General features: G+C 35.6%; 1 protein-coding gene across 2 annotated transcripts in view; it reads left to right on the top strand.

Moving 5' to 3' along the window:
• The window catches only part of LOC115213133 (origin recognition complex subunit 4-like), a 44,944-nt gene extending 30,577 nt beyond the window's left edge, over window positions 1–14,367 (top strand). For both annotated transcript variants that reach the window (XM_036503815.1, XM_029782063.2), the window contains 6 exons: window positions 1,816–1,989; window positions 2,729–2,815; window positions 10,260–10,368; window positions 11,433–11,528; window positions 12,968–13,032; window positions 13,919–14,367. In XM_036503815.1, the coding sequence (XP_036359708.1) occupies window positions 1,816–1,989; window positions 2,729–2,815; window positions 10,260–10,368; window positions 11,433–11,528; window positions 12,968–13,032; window positions 13,919–14,101 (714 nt within the window). In that variant the 3' untranslated portion in view covers window positions 14,102–14,367. The remainder of the gene's footprint in view (window positions 1–1,815; window positions 1,990–2,728; window positions 2,816–10,259; window positions 10,369–11,432; window positions 11,529–12,967; window positions 13,033–13,918) is intronic.
• The last annotated feature ends 11,406 nt before the right edge of the window (window positions 14,368–25,773 follow it).

Below are 25,773 nucleotides of genomic sequence, written 5' to 3'. Positions count from 1 at the left end.
TTTTAAAAATCCCTGAAAGGATGAAAGGCAAAGCTGACCTTGGCAGAATTTGAACTCAGAATGTAAGGACGGACAAAATACCACTCAGTATTTTACCTGGCGTGCTAACGATTCTACCAACTCACTGCCTTAATAATGATAATAATAAAAGATGGGCTACAAAGAAGATTGGCTACAGCAAATATTCTGCTCCGTACCACAGGTTTGCTTGTCAGTTGTTTGACCTTAACCAGTTGAGCATGTCCCTTAGTGGCTGAAGATATGTGCATCTCTGATCACGAGTAGAAGTAGTGGGGGAGCATTATAGCCATGTGTTGAGAGGAATTCTTTGGAGTTGAATAATTCACCTTTAGAAACATGAGTGTTTTGTTCAACATCCTTAAGCAACCCTTATTCAGGGACCTTTTAAACAGGATAGGCTACTCAACCTGAAGAAAATTCTAACTGGGCCCCATCTGCCAGGCCATGTGCTGTTAATCTTGATATGAGATCACAATGTTACGCACATATGGTTGTGAGGCCTTGTGTACCCTTATCAGACCTAGAGCTCTGAGAAGTAAAATGATAATAATAATGATAATAATAACAATACCCTGTGAGACCTGTCTGCTATCACCGAATTAACTGGAGCAATTAAAATTGAGAGCTCTGAGAAGTAAAATAATGATGGCATTAATATACAAACATAGACACAAGGTCAGAAATGTCAAGGCAAAGGTATAATTTATTTAATTAACCTTATTACATGAGTGGTACTTATTTTATCAACCTTGGAAAGCTGAGAGGCAAAGTCTACCACTCAGAATGTAAAGGACATATTTAACCTTTAGCATGCTGCATTTTCTCTAGAATTGTTTCCCCTATCACTGCCCTGTTACTACAGGGGAGAAAATTCATATGGTGACATGATGCACCTACAGTGTGCTAAAGGTTAAATACTGCAAGATATGTTGTTGGCCCTTACGCTGATTTGGCCACTTACCACCTCAATAGTCATTATTATCGCACCTGCAGTTAATACTGAGTTGGAATTCCAACCAGTCTGCATTGGATTTGATCCAGGATGCCTGTGTGAATAGCAGCAGCATTACTTCAGATACGGGAGTATTATTCCATGTTGGCATCACTTGAGTCTTGTAGAGTGTCAGCTGTTGTTGGGGAGTGGAATATCTTCTGCCCCTAAAGAGAAGGGCTTCTCTTTGCGATGCAGTGCTAGCTATGCTAGGATATGCTTTTGCCAGGAAATATTCCTGGTGATTGTGAGAACTTGTATATGGATCAAGCATGAGGATTTCAGCTGAGTGATGCTCATGCTTAGGAGTGTGATTCTTGATATGAGTAGTGTTTGCTCTTTGTGGGTGGGGGATGAAACGTGCTTGGAGGGAGAAGGTCGATGGCGCAGAGCATTACCAAAGTGGTTTTAGGATACCGTTTTTGCTGTGGTGGGTAGGTTTTCTTGAGTACAGTAAGACACCAGATATCTTGGTTCTTCTGTATGTTTGTGTGTGCCTGTCCAGATGAATAGACAGATTGTCAGCAATACAAACTGTCCAATACAAATAAGTTATATATTTCATATTAAAAACTTGGTATTAGACATTGATAGTGAAAAACATCTGATAGCTTTGAGTGGTTAGTTAAAATAGTTAAGATAACAGAAAAATTACACTTTTGATAAATAATTTAAGAAAATGTAATGGCAGCGAATTTGTAGTATATTTTGGTATTGTAGTTAGCTGGCAAGCAATGCTCTTTGATCTCAGATTGGTGCTTATAATCTCTCATACCACTGTGCTATGATTTTGGTTGTTTCAGGATGTGATGGAACTGTTAGAAAAACGTGTTAAATCTCGTTTTTCTCATCGCCAAATCCTTTTGTTCAACAAACTCTCCTTCAAAGAATATACAGAAGTCTTTAAAAAATACCTCAAATTACCAAAAACGTTTCCTGATTCCAAGTTTGTTTCAAAGTGGAATGATTCCATTGAGGTGAGTCTTTTTTGGTGAAATATTGATTTAAAGTAAAAAGAAAATAGATTCTTGAGGTACTTTTTATAGATTGTTATCTTTTCATTTAAACATGTTTTCGTACTTTTTTTAGTCCAAAAAGGAACACTGAACGAATTTGTTGATATATTAGACCGATGTAGTGTATATGGAGAAAATAAGGAAAAGGAGGGATAGTATGAGAAATCCAGATCTAAGAGAGAAAGAAGTAGACAAAGTGGTTAGTCTGGGTGTCTCTTACACCTTCAGATTTACACTTGAAATCTAATTGATGTCAATCTTGTTTGCTTCATGGATTGTTCCGTATTTCCTACAAGTGTCACAGTTGAACAGTGCAATAGAATGTGGTCTGTGTTTTGTGGGACATTAGACTGGAATATAGCGAATTCACAATATCCACATTGATGTAGGTTAGATGTTGTTCTACTGGGGACTGACTGCAGCCTGTTTGCATACGTCCACTGATTTCTGGTTTTATGATAGAAGCTATGAGGCTGGTTCCTCAGTCTCTCCTGGTTTTCTTAATGTTGAATGAGATGACAGGCCATGCTGGGGCATCATTTTGAAGTTTTTAGTGGAACGAGTTATCAGTCATCATCACGGTTGATTAGATGGCCCTTATCACTCTGACAGATAAACATGATGTCAATAGATGGTAAGCAGGAGTTAGCCTTTATTGTTTGAAGTATATGTCTATATAGGATCTTTATATCTTTGCTAGAAACTGTGTCAGGATGGTACCATTCAAGATGTTCTGAAACGTCAGTACAGCATTGATAAAGACATTCGAAGACTTCAGACATTTATGGTAAGTTTTGTTATAATACTGCTCTTTTCTGTTCTCTCTGTAGTTCTTTATTAATGTTGTAGTAAACAGTGCATGCTCAATCACTCTCTCTCTGTCCCTCTCTCTTTCACACACACACGCTCTCTCTCGCACAATGTCCCACTTTTCCATTCTTGTATGAGTCAGATGGAATTACCAGCTCGCATTTCCAAACAAGTTAATATTTTCCCGTTGCTAAAAAGACTGGAGATGAACGACACAGGTCTGTTCACTGGTGCGTGCACGGTCGGGCCGCACAGAGCTCTGTGGCCGACCTCACACCCACCGGCGGATAGGGCCGGGAGTGCGAACAGATGACTGAAGTGGATGTGTGCAAGGCTCAATGTCGCCGTTGCCCTGACATACTGTGGCACGTTTTTGAGACCAGAATTCCAACTACGAGCTTTTCAAATGCAACAATTTTAATACATATATGTACATATACATCTATATATATACATATAAATATATATATATATATATATATATGGAAATCATAGTTGTCATCCCTGTGCCAATGGCACATAAAAAGCACCATCTAAACGTGGCCAATGCCAGCACTGCCTTGACTGGTTTCCGTGCCGGTGGCACGTAAAAAGCACCAGCCGATCGTGGTCGTTGCCAGCCTCGCTTGGCACCTGTGCCAGCGGCACGTAAAAAGCACCCACTACACTCATGGAGTGGTTGGCGTTAGGAAGGGTATCAAGCTGTAGAAACACTGCCAGATCAGACTGGGCCTGGTGCAGCCTTCTGTCTTCCCAGAACCCGGTCGAACCGTCCAACCCATGCTAGCATGGAAAACGGACGTTAAATGATGATGATGACATCTATAAATATACATCTCTCTCTCTCTCTCTCTCTCTCTCTCTCTATATATATATATATATATATATATATATATATATATATATATGTATGTGTATATATATATATCATCATCATCATCATCATCATCGTTAAATGATGATGATGATGATATATATATATATACACATACATATATATGTACACAAAATTCTTCTAGGTGGTGCCCCAGCATGGACATAGCCTGATGACTGAAATGAGTAAAAGATAAAAGAGAAAATACTTGTAGCTTCAACATAATCCTCAAGCACTCTTATCATGTCATAGGTGTGTTCAAAGCATTCAAAGATTTACACAGCAAAGATGTAACCGACCTAACAGGTTCTTGTTCAAAGACCGATGACCAAAAGCAAAAAAAAAGAGATAAAAAATAGAAAGCGCCTCAGTAAAATTACTCTTTATGATTACACTGACACACAAAAGTTGCTAATCGTTCCCATAATTAATCACTCTTTAATTCTGTATAAGAAAAATGTGATTAAAATGTTGGAAAATATCTTTTTTTTTTTAAATAGGGCATACTCTCTTTTACTTGTTTCAGTCATTTGACTGTGGCGATGCTGGAGCACCGCCTTTTTAGTCGAGCAAATCGACCCCAGGACTTATTCTTTGTAAGCCTAGTACTTATTCCATCGGTCTGTATTGCCGAACCGCTAAGTTAAAGGGATGTAAACACACCAGCATTGTCAAGCGATGTTGGGGGGACAAACACAGACACAAACATATACACACACACACATACATACATACATATATATATATATACATATATACGACAGGCTTCTTTCAGTTTCCATCTGCCAAATCCACTCACAAGGCTTTGGTCGGCCCGAGGTGCCGCGCAGTGGGACTGAACCCGGAACCATGTGGTTGGTAAGCAAGCTACTTACCACACAGCCACTTTTACGCATGGGTAAGAATGACATGTAAATTTGTGAAGTGTTCCATATTTTTTTTTTTCATACGTACAGACATGACTAGTGTGGTTAAGAAAGTTTCTTTGCAACCATGTGATTTCAGGTTCTGACCCACTGCGTGGCACCTTGAGCAAGTGTCTTCTGCTGAGTATTTGTTAGAAGACCTTTGCACCAGATACCATGCTGTGGTATTGAACCTGGAATCACATGGTTGAAAAACAAACTCCTAAACCAAAAATGGCTCTGCTTATATCAAGTGTGTAATATCTTTTACATTTTGCTTGTTTCAGTCATTTCTCAGTGGCCATGCTGGAGCAACACCTTGAAGAGTTGAATGAATTAACCCCAGTACTTATTTTTTGTTAAGTCTGGTACTTATTCTATCGGACTCATTTGCCAAACTGCTAAGTTACAGGGACATAAACACACCAACACCGGTTGACAAGCACACTGAGATACACACACACACATACACACACATATATATTCACACACACACACACATATATATATACATATATACACATATATACACACATATGTATATACATATACATGCACACACACACACATATATATATACCTAATACACACACATATATATATATATGTACATACACACACACACAGTTATACACACATGCGCAAACACACACACATACACATGTATATTTTTTTGCAAATATATTAATGAAATATATAAATAGATATTTTAACTGATAAGGCATAGTTTTAAGAAGACTTGGCTGTTATTTGTAGTAGATCAACCAGCCATGTAGAAGCTTGCACATTGTTACTTAGCCTTGGTTGAGCAGGTCTAACATCAAAAGCAGCCCAGTTGTGCCCACTACATTTTTGTTCTGTTGTTTAATGAATAGCATGCCTAGGACTGCATTCTTGAATGTCTCCTGGCCTTTTAAGGCCTTTCTAAGGCAAAAAAAATGTGACTTGGAGGAGATTTGGCTGATATTTAAATCAGGCCATGTAACTATACAAAAAGTTTCCTGTGTTGGCTCACTCACCCTATCTTTAGTTATATGTTAACGAGAACAGAGACAGGTTTCATAAAAACACCCACCGAGGTGAAATGGAAAACATTATGTCCCAGTCTTCTCGTTTTTAAGGCAAAACAATGTGATTTCAAGGAGATTTGGCTGCTATTCAAGTCATGCCAAATGACTACATAAGAAAGCGCCCACATTAGCGATCATTAGTTATATGGTAAAGGCGGTGAGCTGGCAGAAACATTAGCACGCCGGCTGAAATGCATGGCCGTATTTCGTCTGCTGTTATGTTCTGAGTTCAAGTTCTGCCGAGGTCGACTTCGCCTTTCATCCTTTCGGGGTCGATAAATTAAGTACCAGTTGCGCACTGGGGTCAATGTAAACAACTTAATCTGTTTGTCTGTCCTTGTTTGTCCCCTCTGTGTTTAGCCCCTTGTGGGTAGTAAAGAAATATATATATGGTAAAGGGAGCCAACACAGGTTTAATAAAAACATCAAGGTGAAATAGGGAGCAATGTCCCCTTGCCTTCTGTTTTTTCTAAGGTAAAATAAATGTGATTTGAGTTTCTGTGCTGGCTCACTTACCCTATCTTTAGTTGTATGGCAATGAGAATCAATACAGGTTTAATAAACCTGTCTGGCCCCGTGTCGGTGGCACGTAAAAGCACCATCCGTTCGTGTTTGTTGTCAGCCTCGGCTGGCCCCCGTGCTGGTGACACGTAAAAGCACCGTCCGTTCGTGGCCGTTTGCCAGCTCTGTCTGGCCCCGTGTCGGTGGCACGTAAAAGCACCATCCGTTCGTGTCCGTTGCCAGCATCGCCTGGCCCCGTGCCGGTGACACGTAAAAGCACCATCCGTTCGTGGCCGTTCGCCAGCTCTGTCTGGCACCTGTGCAGGTGGCACGTAAAAAACACCCACTACACTCGCGGAGTGGTTGGTGTTAGGAAGGGCATCCAGCCGTAGAAACACTGCCAGATCTGACTGGGCCTGACGAAGCCTTCCAGCTTCACAGACCCCAGTTGACCCGTCCAACCCATGCTATCATGGAAAGCGGACGCTAAATGATGATGATGATGATGATGATGATATATATATACATACTTATATAAGTATGCATATATATATATATAAATATATATATATATATATATATATATATACACACACATATATACATATATACATGCATACATCATCATCATCCATCATTGTTTAATGTCTGCTTTCCATACTGGCATGGTTTGAACGATTTGACTAAGGAATGGCGAACAACTATCTTCAGTTGGATGCCCTTCCTAATGCCTACCACTCCGTGAGTGTAGTGCGTGCTTTTACATGCCACCGGCATGAGGGCCAGTCAGGTGGTACTGGCAATGCCCACACTCAAATGGTGTTTTTTTTACATGCCACTTGCACAGGAGCCAGTCCAGCGGCACTGGCAATGACCTTGCTCAAATATGTTTTCACGTGCCACCGGCACAAGTGCCAGTAAGGTGACACTGGTGAACGATCACGCTCGAATGCTGCTTTTTATGTGCCACCGGCATGGAAGCCAGTCAGCTGCTCTGGCAAAGATCATACTCGGATGGTGCTCTTAGCACTCCACTAGCACGGATGCCAGTCATCGAATTTGATATCGATTTCGATTTCACTTGCCTCAACAAGTTTTCGTAAGCAGAGTTTAGTGCCCAATGAAGGAAAGGTACGCATAAAAAGAAGCAACCCAGACTAGTGAATAGAAATGACCCAGTTTTTCTCCACGACAATGCACGTCCTCACACTCCTTAAGCTACTGTCCAAAAGTTGCAAAGCCGGAATTATGAGATTTTGCAACATTTTTCCTATTCCCCTGATATCTCTCCTACTGATCATCACTTATTTAAGCATTTTGAGCTTAACATAAGCAATAAAACATTCTTAAATAGAGAAGAGGTAATTGAAGAATTTGGACAGTTTATCACAGCAAAAGATGAATTTTTTTTATAGCTGAAATATATGACATAGAGAAATGTTGGGTAAACGTCATAAATGAACATTGATCATACTTTGATTTAAATAAATCAGTTCTCTAACACCTCAGAAATATTTTATTGTTACCTTTCAAATATGACATTTCATGTGAAACAACCTAATATATATGTTTGCATGTATATATATATAATGTGTGATAATAGTTCCACTTTTAATAGTTTCACTATGTATATATTATATATATGGTGAAAGGATTAATAGTGAAACTATCAAAACTGAAACTATTATCTCACATTACAAGAGAGATGCTATTGTTTCACTTTTGACACATAATACCGAAATAGTCTAAGCGATTGCTCGAGGCTTGCATTAGGCAAGAAGTTGAAATTTTTTTGGCCCATAACTCTCCATGGACCCTAAGTAGTGTATGTGTAAAATTTGAATGAAAGCGGTTTGGTAGTTCTCGAATTTTAGTGATGCACACATACAGACAGACACACACATTCTCAGTTTTATATATATAGATATATAGGATGCAGTGAATAAACTGTCATCTAAATTTTTCAAAATTAAAAGTAACACTGACATCTCATTTTAACAGATATATTTACCAAAATTACATAAAAATATCTTGAAATACTAAAGAGTAAATTTATTCAATAAAATCGCCATTTGGCTTCAACCACAGACTCCAGATGACTTCAGAATCTCCTGCAACTCTTCTAGACGATTTCCTTGTTTGATGAATACTGCCATAATCCTTGCCTTCAGTTCATATTTGGTGTTACAAGGAGTTTGGTTGGTCACTTGCTCAACTGCACCCCACACATGATAATCAAAAGGGTTGCAGTTTGGGGAGTTAGGTGGCCAGATGTTAGGGGTGATGTGGTTGCAGAAATTGTCTGACAGCCATGACTGGGTTCTCCTACTTGTGTGTCATGGTGCAGAGTCCTGTTGCCAGACATAGGGTTTTCTAGCAGCCACCCTCTTCTCCCAGAACAACACCACCTCCTCCAGGCAGTTGATGTAGGCCTCTGTGTTGAGTCTGGGGCTGTGTGGGAAAATGAATGGAGGCATAACGTCGCCATCACTAGTGATCACTCCAGACACCATGATGTTAATTGGTTGTTTGATTTTTATCACTCTTGGTACATGTCCTCAGATTGCACTGTCCTCAAATTGACACCCAAACACTGAAATCTTTGTAGTGGAGCTTCCAGCACGAATGCCAAACAGTACAGTATGTCGTTTCCAAATTTCTGGCTGAGTGAATTGTGTCCATAGTGCTGTTTTTCTCACATACAGTGCCCAACTGACCCTACCATACTGTGTAGTCGACAAAATCAAAAACAAACAATGCGCATGCATGAAATTAAAATTATAAAATGGCAACAATTATACCCATTGCACCCTGTATATATGTGTGTGATGGCCTTCTTTGAGTTTCTGCCTACCAAATACATTCACAAGGCTTTTGTTGGCCCTGGTGTCATAGTAGAAGATACTTGCTCAAGGTGCTCTGCAGTGGGACTGAACCTAAGACCACATGGTTGGGAAGCAAGCTTTTAAACCACATACCTGCACCTCACAGACATTTATACACTGATACATCTTACATACACTCACAGATATATTCATACATTTGCATGGCAGGACATTAAGCTGTCGTCCTATCAAACCTGCTCTCTACTCATTGTTGCTTCTAACACTCTATCAATTGACTCTATGTAACAAGTTCATTCTTGTGAAACAGAAAACTATGTCTTTTTTGGGTCACCTGTATTGTAATAGCTCCTGTTGTAACACCTAACTGCTTGTCAGTTCATATTCAACTGTTTTGTGTGTCTGTGTGCATGTTAGTGCAACTGATGAAAGAGTAAGAAAATGCCAATATTCTGTGACACAAGCCATGTCGGTATGGAAAAGTGGATATAAAATGGTCATAATGGTGATGAGGCTATTATGAACAGAATCATAACAAAATATCCCTCACATTAGTTATGTAAATAGACTTGTGCCCCACCTAGTGATTAGTCACAAGTACTTGTATGCCATTCCTAGATGGGGTGGTGCATTGTGCTGTCAAGCAAGGCACCTTGTTTCATAGCACTCCCCAGTCTACGCAATTGAAATTAATCTCCACCAAGTATTGTTGCATCCACTTTTCCAGGTATTCTGCTTGGTCAAAGTTGTGCAGACAGCTAAGTGGATGTCTGTCTATTCACTGCAACATAGGTGGGACCTAAATCAATTAACACAAAAACATGATATATGTTACCAACTCACACTCAGTCTTGATTGATGGCCACAATAAATTTACCTACATGTGTACCTTCCTATCTACACATCTATGTATCTGTCTGTCTACCTATCTATATATTTATCTTATTAGCTTTCTATATGTCTATCTGCATATCTATTTATTTATCTCTGTTTGTATGTATGTCTTAGTAAGACACTTACCTACCTACTGCCAATCTAATTATTATTGCAATTTCTACTATCACTTCTACTACTATTCCCAGCAGTAGTATTGGTAGTAGTAGAAGTAATATTAATTGTAGTAAAATTAATTACAGTAATATTAATTGCAGTAATATTCATTATAGTGGTATTAATGACAATAAATATTAACTATACTAGCCAACACTAATATAGTGCCATATTTCAGATGGGACCAATCTGTAACCTCAGTTCCACTCAACCATTCTTGCAAGTCTCAGATTTTATTGATTCCTTCAAAAGGATGAGTACAGACAGCAAATCCTCCATATTACATGGTAAGACACACCTTCGCTCTCTCTTTCTCTCTCTCTCTCTCTCCTTTTTATTGTTGTTCTATGTGTGGTTGAACTCAACATAACGGTAGATGAAATACCGCTAAGCATTTCGCCCGGCGTGCTAACGTTTCTGCCAGCTTGCTGCCTTCTGTAATGACACTTCTGTAGTGTCATTGGGGTTGATAGCTACATCAATTGTTGCTTAGCCCCAGCTTGGCTCTCTTTTGTCAGAAGTTTTCTAACCATAACCATCATGTCTTATCTTTATATATCATTCATCTAATACTACAGTAATCTAACATTATCTTAACTATCATCTTTTTTAGTTGGTGGAGTGGTGCCTCCACCACTTTCAACATTGCCACTGCCATTGTCAGTACTTTCGCCTCTACCTCTCATTACCAGTCTGTATCACCACCACTACCCCTTCCAATGTCTCTAGCACCTCTGCCATTGTAACCACTACCATTATCATCTTTACTATTAGGGTGGTGAGCTGACAAAATTTTTAGCAGCATTTCAAGTTCATGATCCAAGGTTGACTTTGCTCTTCATCTTCTTTGGGTTGATAAAATAAATACCAGTTAAGTACTGGGGTTGATGAAATCAACTAACACCCTTCTCTAACATTTCAGGTCAGGTGCCTTATAGTAAAAAGGATTTATTATCATTACTATTATTTTGATCATAAAAAACACCATCCGAGCATGGCCGTCTGCCAGCTTCGTCTGGCACCTGTGTCGGTGGCACATAAAAAACACCATCCGAGCGTGGCCGTCTGCCAGCCTTGTCTGGCACCTGTGTCGGTGGCACATAAAATCACCCACTACACTCTCGGAGTGGTTGGCGTTAGGAAGGGCATCCAGCTGTAGAAACACTGCCAGATCTGACTGGCCTGGTGCAGCCTTCGGGCTTGCCAGACCCCAGTTGAACCGTCCAACCCATGCTAGCATGGAAAGCGGATGTTAAACGATGATGATGATGATGATTTTGATCGGTAAAAACTCAGCGTGAGATATTTGATAAGTATATGATCTAAGAATGTTTTACTCTTTCTAATGTAGGTTTGTCTATCCTTGAACTTTCTCTTGTGATTGCTATGAAACACCTGACAGAACTTTATGACGGTGAACCTTTCAACTTTGAAATTGTCTATAATGGTAAGTTTGTGTTTCTGTTTCTATGAATCTTTCTGTTCTACACCTGAATTGTAGATTGGTGACAAGAAGGGCATTTGGACATAGAAATTCTCATTGTTGCCGACAATAGTGATAATTAATCAAGAGTTCTTTTGGATGTTTAGAGTGTTCATAAGCGTGTGTAGCAGCACTGTTCCATAGATGTGAGCAGTTATTTAATATTGGTTCTATTTTATATTTATAGATAGTGAGAGCTGAATTATTTCTTCACTGTAGTGATATTATTAGAAATATTTAAGTATAATAAAAAACTATAATAATAACATTGAAAACTACCTTAGGAATTAGAACCCAGGTTCGAAATTTCCCCAAGACACCTGATGAAGGCTGGAGGGTATATCAGCCGAGATGTTGTGTTAACAACAAACAAGATGAGAACAAACATCCGTCAAATGTAAATAATGTACATAATTCTTCATCTCTTAAATATAGAACTGTATAATAAAATACTTGTTATATATATTTCTTACTACATCTAATTTTCCTTCCCTCTTTCTATCCCGTTTCTGAGCAAGTCCATCAAGCAATGAGCAGCTCAATCAGTGGACTTGTATGGCTCAGTGGTGAGAACATCAGGCTCGCAATCATGAGGTAGTGGGTTCAGTTCCTGGACAGAGCTGTGTGTTGTGTTCTTGAGCAAGACACTTTATTTCATGTTGCTGCAGTGCACTCAATTGTAGAAATGAGTTGCGATATCACTGGTGCTAAGCTGTATCGGCCTTTCCCTTGGATAACATCAGTGGCTTGGAGAGAGGTAGCTGGTATGGAGGGTAACTTTTTAGGTGCAAGCCCATGGTCATTCATGACCAAAGGGGTGTCTTTTACATTCCTACACCCCTACCTACCTACCCACCCACCTACCTAATCCCACTTGCCTATATATAGGTGCAGGCATGACTGTGTGGTAAGAAGCTTGCTTCCCAACCACATGGTTTCGGGGTTCAGTCCCACTGTGTGTTACTTCAGGCAAGTGCCTTCTATTATAGGCTTGGGCTGACTGAAATCATGTGAGTGGATTTGATAGACAGAAACTGAAAGAAGCCCTTCATATATATATATATATATATATATATTGTGTGTGTGTGTGTATGTGTCTCTGTATTTGTCCCCCTATCACTTCTTGACAACTCGTGCTGGTGTGCTTACATTTCCCTTAACTTAGCGGTCTGGCATAAGAGACTGATAGAATAAGTATTAGGTGTAAAAAATAAGTCTTGGGGTTGATTTGTTTGACTAAAATCCTTCAAGGCAGTGCTCCAGCATGGCTGCAGTCAAATGGCTGAAACGAATAAAAGAATATAAATATATGTATATATGTGTGTGTGTATGTATTTCTCACCATAAATCTGTATATTTCATGTTGTAAATTTTTATATCTTTTGTCTTTATTTTTCATAAAGAATATTTGAGGTTTTCCCAACAAAAATCTTCTCTGCAGATCTTTGAAAAATCTGTTGTCTTGAAAGTGAGTATGCTGTATTGGTACTTATATTTTATCTTATTTGTTTACTGGTCAGTTGAAATTGTTTAACCATTCACTTCTGGTGTCTGTATATACTTTCTTGAAAGAAAACTATTACAGAAAGCTCTGGATACAAATTAAGAGGTTATTGCCAGAAAAATGGTACAGGTAAATCCAAACACCAAAAGTCTATTCTTCAGTGAGACATTTGTATTGATAATAATTATAATTCCTTATATTAATACAAGGCTTGAAATTTTGGTTGCAGGTGCTGGTGCCACTTAAAAGTGCCCAGTATATTCTGCAAAGTGGTTAGCGCTAGGAAGGGCATCTAGCTGTTGAAATCATGCTAATGCAGAAAATAGAGCTTGGTGCAATTCGCTGGCTTGCCAGCTCCTGTGAAACCATCCAACCTATGCCAGCATGGCAAACTGTGGGATGAAAGGTGAAGTTGTATTTAGTGGGATTTGAACTCAGAATGTAAAGAGCTGGAGTCTAATGATTTTGCCAACTCAATAATTGTTGTAATACAACTTCTGTTTGTTAAGATGAGGTCATTATTGAAGTAGATGTTCTTGTGGTGGATGTTCTGTTTTTTATATTATTGATCTTGTTTGGGATGGGTCAGTGTTGTTTTCAAAATGATTTGGAAAGGCATGGTATAAATGACTTTGTCAGTCACCTTGCTGCATCTGTTATATATGCTAACAACTTCATTTTGAATGTTCTGCTTGATATTGTTGGGGAGGGCTAAACCTTCATGCAGGAAAATTTGAATAAAGCAATTCTCAAAATACCTTATCTTCTGACTAACCTTACCTTAAAGTTCAGCTCTGTTTTGGCTGGAAAAATTCTTTCCTGACGTACTTCTGTTGTTTTTTATTACCAGGCATTTGAACATTTGCAAAATGTGGAGTTGATCAAACCATTGGATGGCAGCTGCACTCGTGTACAGAAGGAGTACCGACCCATGACACTTCTTGTACATCCCATGCAACTGAAAGAAGTCTTACAGAAATTTCCATCATGTCCCATTGAAGTAAAACATTGGGCTACCACCTCTGTTATTTAGCCACTTATACTGGTTCGAGCCTGATGGTTGTGGCCATACAGGAGTACCACCATAAACAGACTATAAGAGACAAAACGCAGGTTGCCACATTAGTCAGCCTGCTGTGAACCCATTTTCTATGTTGCTGAGAAAACTCACCAAACATCAGATGTTTGAAGAAGACACCTCTGTTATTTCTGTTGTTCATTTTACAGATTATCTCACTGTTTCCATGAAAAATTCAACTCATTCAAAGACAATAAAGAAAACAATTATTATTTTAATAATTTCTTGTTAAATAACAATAAAAATATTTGTATTTATTTAATTAATGTGTTCTGTTCACAAAGTAAAATAAGGGTAAAGACCCCTTCAGTCATGAATGCCTCTGAGGTACAAGCCCAAGCAAGGTTGTTTACGGAAGACCAGCAGTTGCCCATGCATACTAGCCTCTCCTCTCCACACCACCAATGTTATCTTAATTTACAAGCCAAGAAAATTATGGAGAAATATAGGTTAGAGGAAAAAAAAATCCAACCATTCCAGCCTAGAATTAATTTCAAAGACCACAAGCTGAACTTCAGTACTAACCCTTCTATAAGACTTATATGCCCCTCGAAATCTGACTTGGGTAGGATAAGCAAACACATTATTGATAAATACATGAAAAATCTACACTTAAGAACATTACAAAAGCTAGATCTTTGGTCAAGTTCATATGAAGTAATTGACTGGTTTAACAAAATCACATCGAAGAAATAAACAAAATTCATACAACTAGATATATCCAACTACTATGCCTCCGTTATCCCAATCCTCAACAAAGCACTTATATTCGCAATGAAAAACTCTGAGCTAACTAGGGAAGAAGTTGATATAGTATTAGCTGCTAGAAAAATCAATTATTAAATTTGAGGGAAAATACTGGGTAAGAAAAGATAGGCCGGATTATGTTAGACATAACAATGGAATCGACTGACTCCACCCAGGTAACTGATGTAGTCGGAATTTATATCTTATTCTGCCTAAACAAAGAATTTCCAAAAATAGGAGGTCTATACAGGGAAGACGCACTATCCACATTGCTTAACCCAGCGTAGAGATAGAAAAATATAGGAAAATTTCTTCAAAAACAGAGGTTTCCATTTTAATAGAGGAGGAGCACAACATAGTCCACTTCTTAGATGTTACACTAGACCGAAGTCCTGGAATATATAGATCATACCATAAACCCAATGAAAACCTTAAGCACTTTCACAAAAATAGTAATCACCCCAGGTGCATAACCCAATCCATAGTCGCAAACATTTCAACCCGCACATCGAATCTATCAACCGACGAAGTAATCAAATTAAACGAGGATTACTATAACATAGCACTTGAGAAGGCTGGATATAAAGAGAGATTACTATATAACCCAAAATATAGCCATAAAACCCCCACTATACCCCCATATGAAGGTAAAGAAACCAGTAAAGATAAAGACGCATGAGATCATAAGGCATAACCAAACAGTGAACAGCTCTGGAGAGAAGAGAAAGGCTTCGAACGAGAATGAAATCCATACAGAAGTAAACAACCTAAACAACAGCAGAAGCCCCTTAATATGCCGTACATTAGAAATTAAGAAGACCATCATGCACACACACACAGAACACAACTGAGAGATGCAATAGTAAGCGACTCGCACACCAGAGCAGACACCACGGAAACAAGTCACGCTAGCACTAAAAATCGCACAATACCTATAAACACCAAAACTAATAATAATTCTAGGACCACATTGTAGTATACTGCTCTGTTCGTGAAACAGATAATTTCCAGCATCCCTAGACTGTTTTATACAGCGATAGAAAACCATAAAATATTTAATACACACAATGTACGCCACGCCTTCTCCACTAGCCGCAACCTGGCACAAATAATTGTGGCACATAATGCAAGTAGACTATACCACTTTCAAGGGCGATTAATTACAATACACTACACAAAGATAGGGAACGTATCAACGGAGATTCTAGTAATCCGAATCTGGATCATAAAGAAAAAATAACTAACAGAAGTGACCAAGGCACTGAGACCATAATAGTATGCAATGGAGGAAGGGGGAATGGTAACAGAAGAACCAACAGTCAAAAGGAAACAACCCTAACAAATTCTTTTACAGATATAGAATTAGAAGGACGAACCGCGAGAAATAACAGCAATAAAACTTATATGCATAAAGAATTCTGAGATAATACTGAACCGAGGGAAGAGAGAATAGGAGAGACTTCTAGTAGAGTCAATAACACAGTAGATAATAGAAATAGGGAAACAGGTCTATGCAACTGTGCTAGAGATAAAATATGCCCGTTGGACTCAAGATGTCTAATTAAGAACCTGGTCTATAGATGCAAAATTACTTTTACATAGGGGCCAGCTCTCTTTTTTTCAAAAGGAGACAAGCCAATCATTTAAATTCTTTTAAAGGTAGGAAAAAATAATACAAGCCTAAGCAAACTAATTCGGTCAATTAGAGACAAAAACAATAGCTATTCTATTGAATAGGAATTAATTAGTACAGTTAAGCCTTATCGATTAGGGGGAAACAGATGCGACTTATACCAAATATTTACATCAAAACACACATTAATTAATACAAAACACGAACAAGCCCCAAGATGTTTACACAAACACGGTAGGACATTCAAAAGATATGATAATTCTAGATAGCCAACGTCCCAACAACAATTGAGCTTGATACAACATGGAATAACATAACCTAAACATATAAAAATATTCAATAAAAAAAACTAAACAAAAACAAATGCTACCCTATGTATAGCGCAAATTGTGAGCAGCTCAACTTCCAAACATGAATATATAAACAAATATGAATTCTTCACCACAAGCACTACACTTGAAATCAAAAATAAAGCACACACAACCATTAAAATGAACAAAAAACCCTTACAAAAACAATAATCTCAACCTTGTCCTATTTTATACCCAGCCCTAACTTCGGACAGCGACTGGTGTGAATTTGAAGTCACCAACACATACCGATAGATAACACCTCACCTCCCCCAGAACACCAACTAACAAAAATTTACTTCAATCAGTTCATTCCGAGGATGACCAAATGGATGGATTTTGGTGAAGCTGCACCGACAACAATGCACGGTTTTGCTGCAACGAAACATGTGTAGGTCATCATAATATGCTATATATTCTTTTATTCTTTTATTTGTTTCAGTCATTTTACTTTCAGGATTTTAGTTGAAGTAATCAACCCCTAAACTTATTCTTTGTAAGCCTAGTACGTAGTCTATCGTTCCCTTTTACCGAACCGTTAAGTTACGAGGACGTAAACACACCCACAACGGATATCAAGTATAGTGGGGGTGGGTGGGGGACAAACACAGATACGAAGACACGTACACATAAATACATACATATTATTTTATTATTCTATTATATGCTTCAGCCCTAAGGCTTGTAGCCATGCTGGGGCCCTGCTAGTGTAATCACTTTTTAATTGGCCAATTCTATTTGATTGGCATTTGGCAAAGGAGGGAGTTCGACACTGCTGCCTTGATATTGGTTCATCTGGGATCTTCGATAGCAAGAAGTCAAGTTGTTTCTTGAAAACATCTACCCCCACTCCATGGAGATCCCTAAGATGTTTTGGCTAGGCGTCAAATAGCTGTATCAAAAGATTCAGTAATTTTTCGGCTGCCAAATAAATGTGATTTTCATCAATATATTTTCTACGTTATCTCGACAACCAGCTTTAGTTATTTGAAAGCCACTGCTCTACAGCAACCAGGTTTCATTAGAAAGTGAAAATAGTTTCACACTTTCAATTTGAAACAAAATTACAAAACGTTACATTATAAGGACCATATATGACTGGATAATTTGGTCGTTTTCCTTTTATCCCAGTGCCTGAAGCTCAAAGGGTGATTGTTGAACCTGGTCTTGAAATTACCCTCTGTAAGGCCCACGTATTTCGTCGTCGAAACCGTGTCCTTAGTGAATATAGAGTCCACGGTGCCTTCATAAATGTATGTATGTATGTATGTATGTATGTATGTGTGTGTGTGTGTGTATATGTATGTATGTATGTATGTATGTATGTATGTATGTATGTATGTATGTATGCATGTATGTATGTATGTATGTATGTATCTATCTATTTATATATATATATATATATATATATATATAATAATAAATATTAGGGAATAAATCCAAATTTACAGGGAAAAAATCAGATTTAGGATTAAATCCAATTTTATAGTAAAATATTATAAAATATTATTAGAGACAAAACCACTATTTTGCAAAACAAACAAGGAAAGACTTAATCAATACATAAAATTTTAATAAATAGTCAAAAAAACCGCCACTACAATTGTTTCTTGTATTGATCGACAATCTTCAGGTGGACTTCCAATCTAAAATATCAATATTTTAAAATATAAAAATAATAATTTTAAAATAATTAAAGTATGAATGAATAAATATAAATATATAATCCATATATAACCTATATATAATCCATATATAATCAATATATAAACAATATATAAACTAAAATAAACCTATCAACAATTAAATATAAAATATAAAATATAAAATATAAAATATAAAACAAAACAAAAAAATAATAATAATATAATAATAAACTATATATATACCCATACACATATACCTAATTATATATAACCATATCTAACTACATACACTAAATCACACCCCTATATATATATCCCTATACATACACATAAAAACGTCTAGGCAACTATAAATAAATAAAATAGCTAAATACTTCAACACAATACTTATTCATACTCCCACACACACACACATACAACCCACATTCACGCTCTAGAAAACGGACATCACTTAAAATTATGAACGGAGAAATAGAATAAATGGAATTAAAAATTATATTCACTTGGTAAAACTAACACTACTTAAAAATTATGAATGAAACAATGCAATAAAACAACAGACATCGCAAATAGACACAAATTACTACGAATTCCTTAACAAACCTACCATGATAAACCAAAACTCATAAAAACATATAATGATAAAATCTCCTTTACTAAACTCTATAACATACCTATATAGCAATCCCCCTAACCTAAACATTCACACACAAATACACACACGTAAACCACACACCCACGACATATACAAATACCCACACCACTTACACATACCTATACATACATATAAACCTCAACATACACTACCAAAACCCACTCAACCCCACACAGACAAATAAACACAAAAATTATGAATAGATTCTTTTATAAAACTACCATGATAAGCTAAAACTCACAAAACATAAATGATAAAACCTCCCTTTACTAAACACTATAACATACTTATATAGCAATCCCTTTAACCTATACATTCACACACAAATACACACACGTAAACCACACACCCATAACAAATACAAACACCCACCCCACTCACACACACCCACAAGTACATATAAGCCTCAACATATACACCAAACAAAATTACTTTACCAAGGAACTTAACATATGTATAAAAAGTATAACCGCTCTGGAAACGAACATCTTTTAAAATAATGAATGGAGAAATGGAATAAATGGAATTAAAAATAATATTCACGTCGCAAAACGAACACCACTCAAAAATTATGAATGAAACAATGTAATAAAACAACCAACAACGAAAATAGACAAATTACCACGAATTCCCTAAAAAAACCATGATAAACCAAAACTCTTAAAAACATATAACGATAAAATCTCCCTTTGCTAAACTCTATAACAAACCTATATAGCAATCCCCCTAACCTAAACATTCACACACAAAAAACACACACGTAAACCACAGACCCACGACTTATACACATACCTATACTAACTTATAAACCTCAATATATACCAAAAACCCACTCCCTCCCCACACAGACAAATTAACACATACATCCCAAAACCTAAATAACAAACCCATATACACATTCACACACAAACACACACACACGCAAAACACACACACACAACAGATACTTATACTCCCTCACATATACGCATATACATACTCACTAAACTCGATATATACAACAATATTACACACCCACACTCATACAGATAAATAAATTATACAACTAAAAACTCACACACAATCTCATATACATAAACACTCCAATAAAAAACAACATTAAATACATCGTAATTAACCAGAATATCAAAAATAACAATATGACATAAGGAGAAATAAAATACATACTTACAAGTCAGTTTCAAATTATGAAGTGAAATTAAATTCTTAGCCGTTAAAAAAAACCAAACCAAAATTACGTTACCATAGAAATATAACTTATGTAAAAAAAGAATACGCGCCATGGAAAGTAAACGTCATTTAAAATTATGAATGGAGAAATAGAATAAATGGAACTAAAAACTATATCCACGTGGCAAACCAACACTACTTAAAAAAAATTTATTATGAATGGATTCTTTAATAAAACTACCATAATAAATTATTATATACAATTATGAGCTTTAGCTCATCTTAGCAGCTCTAACAAACAACTTGCAGTAACCCAAATCTATTCTCGATACCTGCCTTACTACTACACTATTCCATTCCCAATTCCAAGCAACGCTAGCCCACCACCCGGTTACAATTCCCAACTCCACCCATTCATTCACAATTTCAACGACGTTCAACTCCACAGCGCTACATATAAGCTCAACATATACACGGAGATTCGCTTTCAATCCGTGCGGATGGGTGAGAGTATACATTGAGTGTAGTGATGGGGCTCCCATTACTATACACATTTGTACCTGTGTGGTAGTCTCCATGTGTATATTCACGCACGGGTATAAATGCAGGGGGTACACGCGCACGGCATGTACGTATACCCCCTCACATGTACATATGCATGCTAGTTGGGCTCGATATGTGCAACAATGTAATCGCGCCCGCATACATGCATATGGGCGAGTTGCACAATCAAAATACGCACACGTGTGTGTGTGCGTTCCCTGGTTGTGCAATTCACTCGCTGTTTTGGGATTCATCTTTGAAATATATTCCTATTCCTTCTAGAAAGGAATTTATCTTGAAACTTGTTAATAATGTTAAAGATTTTATTTCTAGAATTAAATGGAAAGCTTTTTACTATAATTTTTATTTATTTAATGATATTGATAGTAGGAATGATAATTTTACCTCTAAATTTAAATCTAGAAAGGAACCTCCATTTAATAAAGAATTACAATTACTTGAAGATAGTATATGGAAGGTGGTAAAAAATATTGAATTCCATAAATACCCAAATAGAAATAATGAATATTTAAGGAATTTAGCAATTAAAATTAAAGATATGAGAAATATGGATGGTATTATAGTACAATCTGATAAAACAAGGAACCTATATAAATTAGATGTTAAATTATATGATAAACTATTAGGAAAAGAAATAATTAAAAAATATAAAATTGTTCCAGATGATATTCTTTATAATATAATAAGGCCTCTAAAGTATTAATGTTAAAATATGAGTTGGATAATAAAACTGAACCTTATGTACCTTTGCACCCCAGAATTACTCTTAAAGACCATAAAGATAATTTTATTCAGACCCTAAAGTTAGATTAATTGCCCATGTAAATCGGACCTAGGTAAATTAAGTAAATTTATTTTAGATAATATATTGATAAGTTAAATAAACTTAATTATTTGAAATTATGGTTTAGTAATAAATACATTGAAATGGTTTAATAATATTAAAGATAAAAATCGTTATAAATTTATTCAAATAGATATAGATAATTATTATTCTTCTATTAATGAAATTGTGTTTAATAAAGCGCTTATTTTCGCAATGAATAAAGTGGGTATGTCACGGGAAGAAGTTAATGTAATTAAAATGGCTAGGAAATCGCTAATTAAATATAAAAATAAATTATGGGCTAGGAATGATACTAGAGATTGTTTCGATATACCTATGGGAGCACCAGATTCTGCACAGGCTACTGATTTAGTAGGTATTTTCCTTTTATCTGAACTCCAATTAGAAAATCTTAAGATAGAGGGTGGTTTATATAGAGACGATCTTCTACTAGTTACAAAGAATTGTACTAATAGGAATCTAGAAGTATATAAGAAAAAACTATATAGTTTCTTTAAAAGATATGGTTTAAGTATTACTATATATAAGGAGAATTATAATGTTAATTATTTAGATGTTAATTTTAATCTTATTACAGGTAAAACACAACCATATCATAAACTTAATGAGAACCTTAGATATATAAATGTTAATAGTAATCACCCATTTTCTATTAAAAAATCGTTGATTAATAATATAAGTAAACGTATTTCATTACTCTCTTATGATATAGAGATTTAATAAACATGCTAATTATTATAATGAGGCCCTTAGAGGGGCAGGTTATAATAGGAATATTAATTTTATAATATTAGTGATAAAGATTTAATTGATAATTTTCGAGATACTTCTAATAATAATTATAATTTTGTTAGGTTTAGTGGTAAAAATAATAGATATTATAAAAAAAATAATAAAAATGATAAAAATATAAATAATAATAATAATAATAATAAATATAATAATAATAATAATATAAATAAGAATAATAAAAATAAAAATAAATTTAATAATTATTATAATAATTATATTGATAAAATTAATAATATTAATAATTCCTTAAATGCTGTACATAGCTATAATTTTGATAATAATTTTAATAAAATAAAGAATTATAAATATATTTATAATAATGATAATAATAATAAGGTTATTAAGAATAAAATATGGTTAATAGTTCCTTATGGAGATCAAGTAAAAACGAATATTATTAAAGAGATTTTAGATGTTATAGAACTATTTATTAGAGATAATCGTAAATATAGAAACATTTTCTCTTTTAATAATTTTGGAGTTGGTTATTCTACCACTATAATGTTGGTAACATTATTTCTTCATTTAATAAATATAAACTGAATAATTTTTATAAAAAGAAATTATTTGATAATAATATTAATAATGATAAGACTTATATTAATTGTACATGTAGAGATAAATCTAATTGTATATTAAATAATAATTGTGATATTAACGATGTAGTGTATAAATGTATAGTTACATTACATGATAATAACTTTAAGAATAATAATTACCAAAAGCGTTTTTATATAGGTTCTACTTCCTCAAAATAAAAAACTAAGAATCGCACAACATATGAATTCTTTTAAAAATAAAAACTTAATCAACTCAACCGGACTTAGTAAGTACATTGGAGTCTTAAATCACTAAATATTAATTATAGTTTAATTTGGGAAATAATTTGTAAAACTAAATCATATACTATAGGAGCTAATTGTTGTTATTTATGCTCTAATGAGTTTAAAGAAATTTTATTTTATAAGTATGATAATTTACTTAATACTGGTGAAGAGCGCAAAATAAAATGCAGACATAAGTTATTTTACCTATATAATAAGTTTCATGATAAATAGCAATAATAGTTCCCTATTAGGTTACTTTAGTTTAGTTTAAATTAGTTTAGATAATATATTTTTTGGTTATGTAGTCTAGGCTTTAATTATAGTTAGTCTTTATTGATATTCTTTGTTTTAATTAGTTCATTTTTAATGTATATTAATATAACAGTTTATGGTATGTTAAAACTTTAATAATTTATATTAGATGTTTTTATTTTCTTGCAACCCCCATAACCACTTGGCTATTCACTTTCACACTTGTAATATGATAATGTGTAAAGGCCGATGACCGTTTTCTGTGTTTTTATGAAATTTGAGAATTATAAAAATCGATACAATTTAAATGCTATGAATTCGTCTTTGTTTACTAAGTATTTTCATATTACTGAACGTAGCTCAATGTTGTTACATCATCTTTTTCTGTATATATGCCCTATATATACGAGATATAGTATTTTTTCTACTTAGTTTCTTATAAGATTTGAGTGTGAATCAATTCAGACAAGTTTTATGTGATCTCTATCAAATGTAACATCCTATTTTTAATATATTTATATATATATATATATAATATATATATATATATATATAAAGTTAATCCAAACAAGAAAACACAGAAAAAAAGAGAAAAAAGGGGAAAAAACACAGCAACGCAGGACGTGGAACAATTAAAGTATTATTGACGCTCAGGAAAGAAGGGAAGGAAGGTTTAACGTTTCGAGCGGAGCTCTTCGTCGGAAACAAAGAGAAGGAAAGATCCCAAGGAGGGAAGACAGAGGAGAAATTATTTGAGCTGGTGGTGCTTATAAAAAATTATATCTATTACAGGAATACTGCCAAGATATTTTTGGCAGGTGGGCCGTATTGGATATCTTTTGTTGACTAATGGGCTAATACAGATTAAAAAAAATGAAACCATCTACCCTGAATATCGAAAAGAGTAGATGTTTCTTGTCATAACATCATTTAATTACGTTGATTACTCTTTTACTCTTTTACTTGTTTCACTCATTTGACTGCGGCCATGCTGAAGCACCGCCTTTAGTCGAGGAAATCGACCCCAGGACTTATTCTTTGTAAGCCTAGTACTTATTCTATCGGTCTCTTTTGTCGAAGCGCTAAGTTACGGGGCCGTAAACACACCAGCATCGGTTGTCAAGCGATGTTGGAGGGGGTAAAAATAAAGACACACAAACACATACATGTATATATATATATATATATTCATACATACGACAGGCTTCTTTCAGTTTCCGTCTACCGAATCCACCCACAAGGCTTTGATCGGCCCGAGGCTATAGTAGAAGATACTTGCCCAAAGTGCCATGCAGTGGGACTGAACCCGGAAGCTACTTACCACACTTAACAAGCTACTTACCACACAGCCACTCAAAATATTTGTTTTGCAAAGTCTCAACCTGTCCAAAACTTCAACAGAAAATATGAACGAATTAGAGCAGAGAATATAACAAAATACTAGAATCATAAGGAAATCAAGAGAACAGAATAACTACTAACAACCACAATTAGTGTTAAGGTGGGGATTGTTAAGGAATGATGGAAGAAACCTAAGGGGTCCACTCTTTGTCCTTGGACTAGAGGCAAATGCTTTGTATGAAACACCACATTAGTGATTCAACTGCTTCACCAAACGTCCTTAAAGCTGCAGAGATGAATGTTACTCCATCCAAAGCTGAACAAAGGATCTCGCATGGCTAATAACGCAGTATTCGGTGTCTAAACAAGTAATCCACGTTGAGCGGCTATAAAGATTACCTTTTGATATTGATACGACTTCCGTCGCTAATAATTAATTATTAATAAGCCTGTCGGCTATTTGCGGCATCAGTGTCTGAAAAGGTGTTAATATTTTATACATTGTAGCAGCGAGGTTTGATTGGCATGCGATGTCCGGATGCCTTCCACTGATTCTCGTCTGCTATGATCTATGTTTGTGCTTTTTTGCACCATGCGCCTATATGAGAGGTTCACTCAAGGCCAATAACGCAGTATTCGGTATTTTAAGAAGGTATCCATGTTAAGTTGCAAATAAAGATTACGTTTTAGTATCAATATTGCTTCCGTCACTAATAATTAAAACAATTATTATTTTAATAATTTCTTGTTAAACAATCTGACAAAATAATAAAAAAAATTTGTATTTATTGATTAATGTGCTC

This window comes from Octopus sinensis, linkage group LG6 (genome assembly GCF_006345805.1).
Source record: "Octopus sinensis linkage group LG6, ASM634580v1, whole genome shotgun sequence".
Lineage (NCBI taxonomy): Eukaryota > Metazoa > Mollusca > Cephalopoda > Octopoda > Octopodidae > Octopus > Octopus sinensis.
Note: the sequence above shows the minus strand (reverse complement) of the source record. Positions and strands in the feature narration are given on the sequence as shown.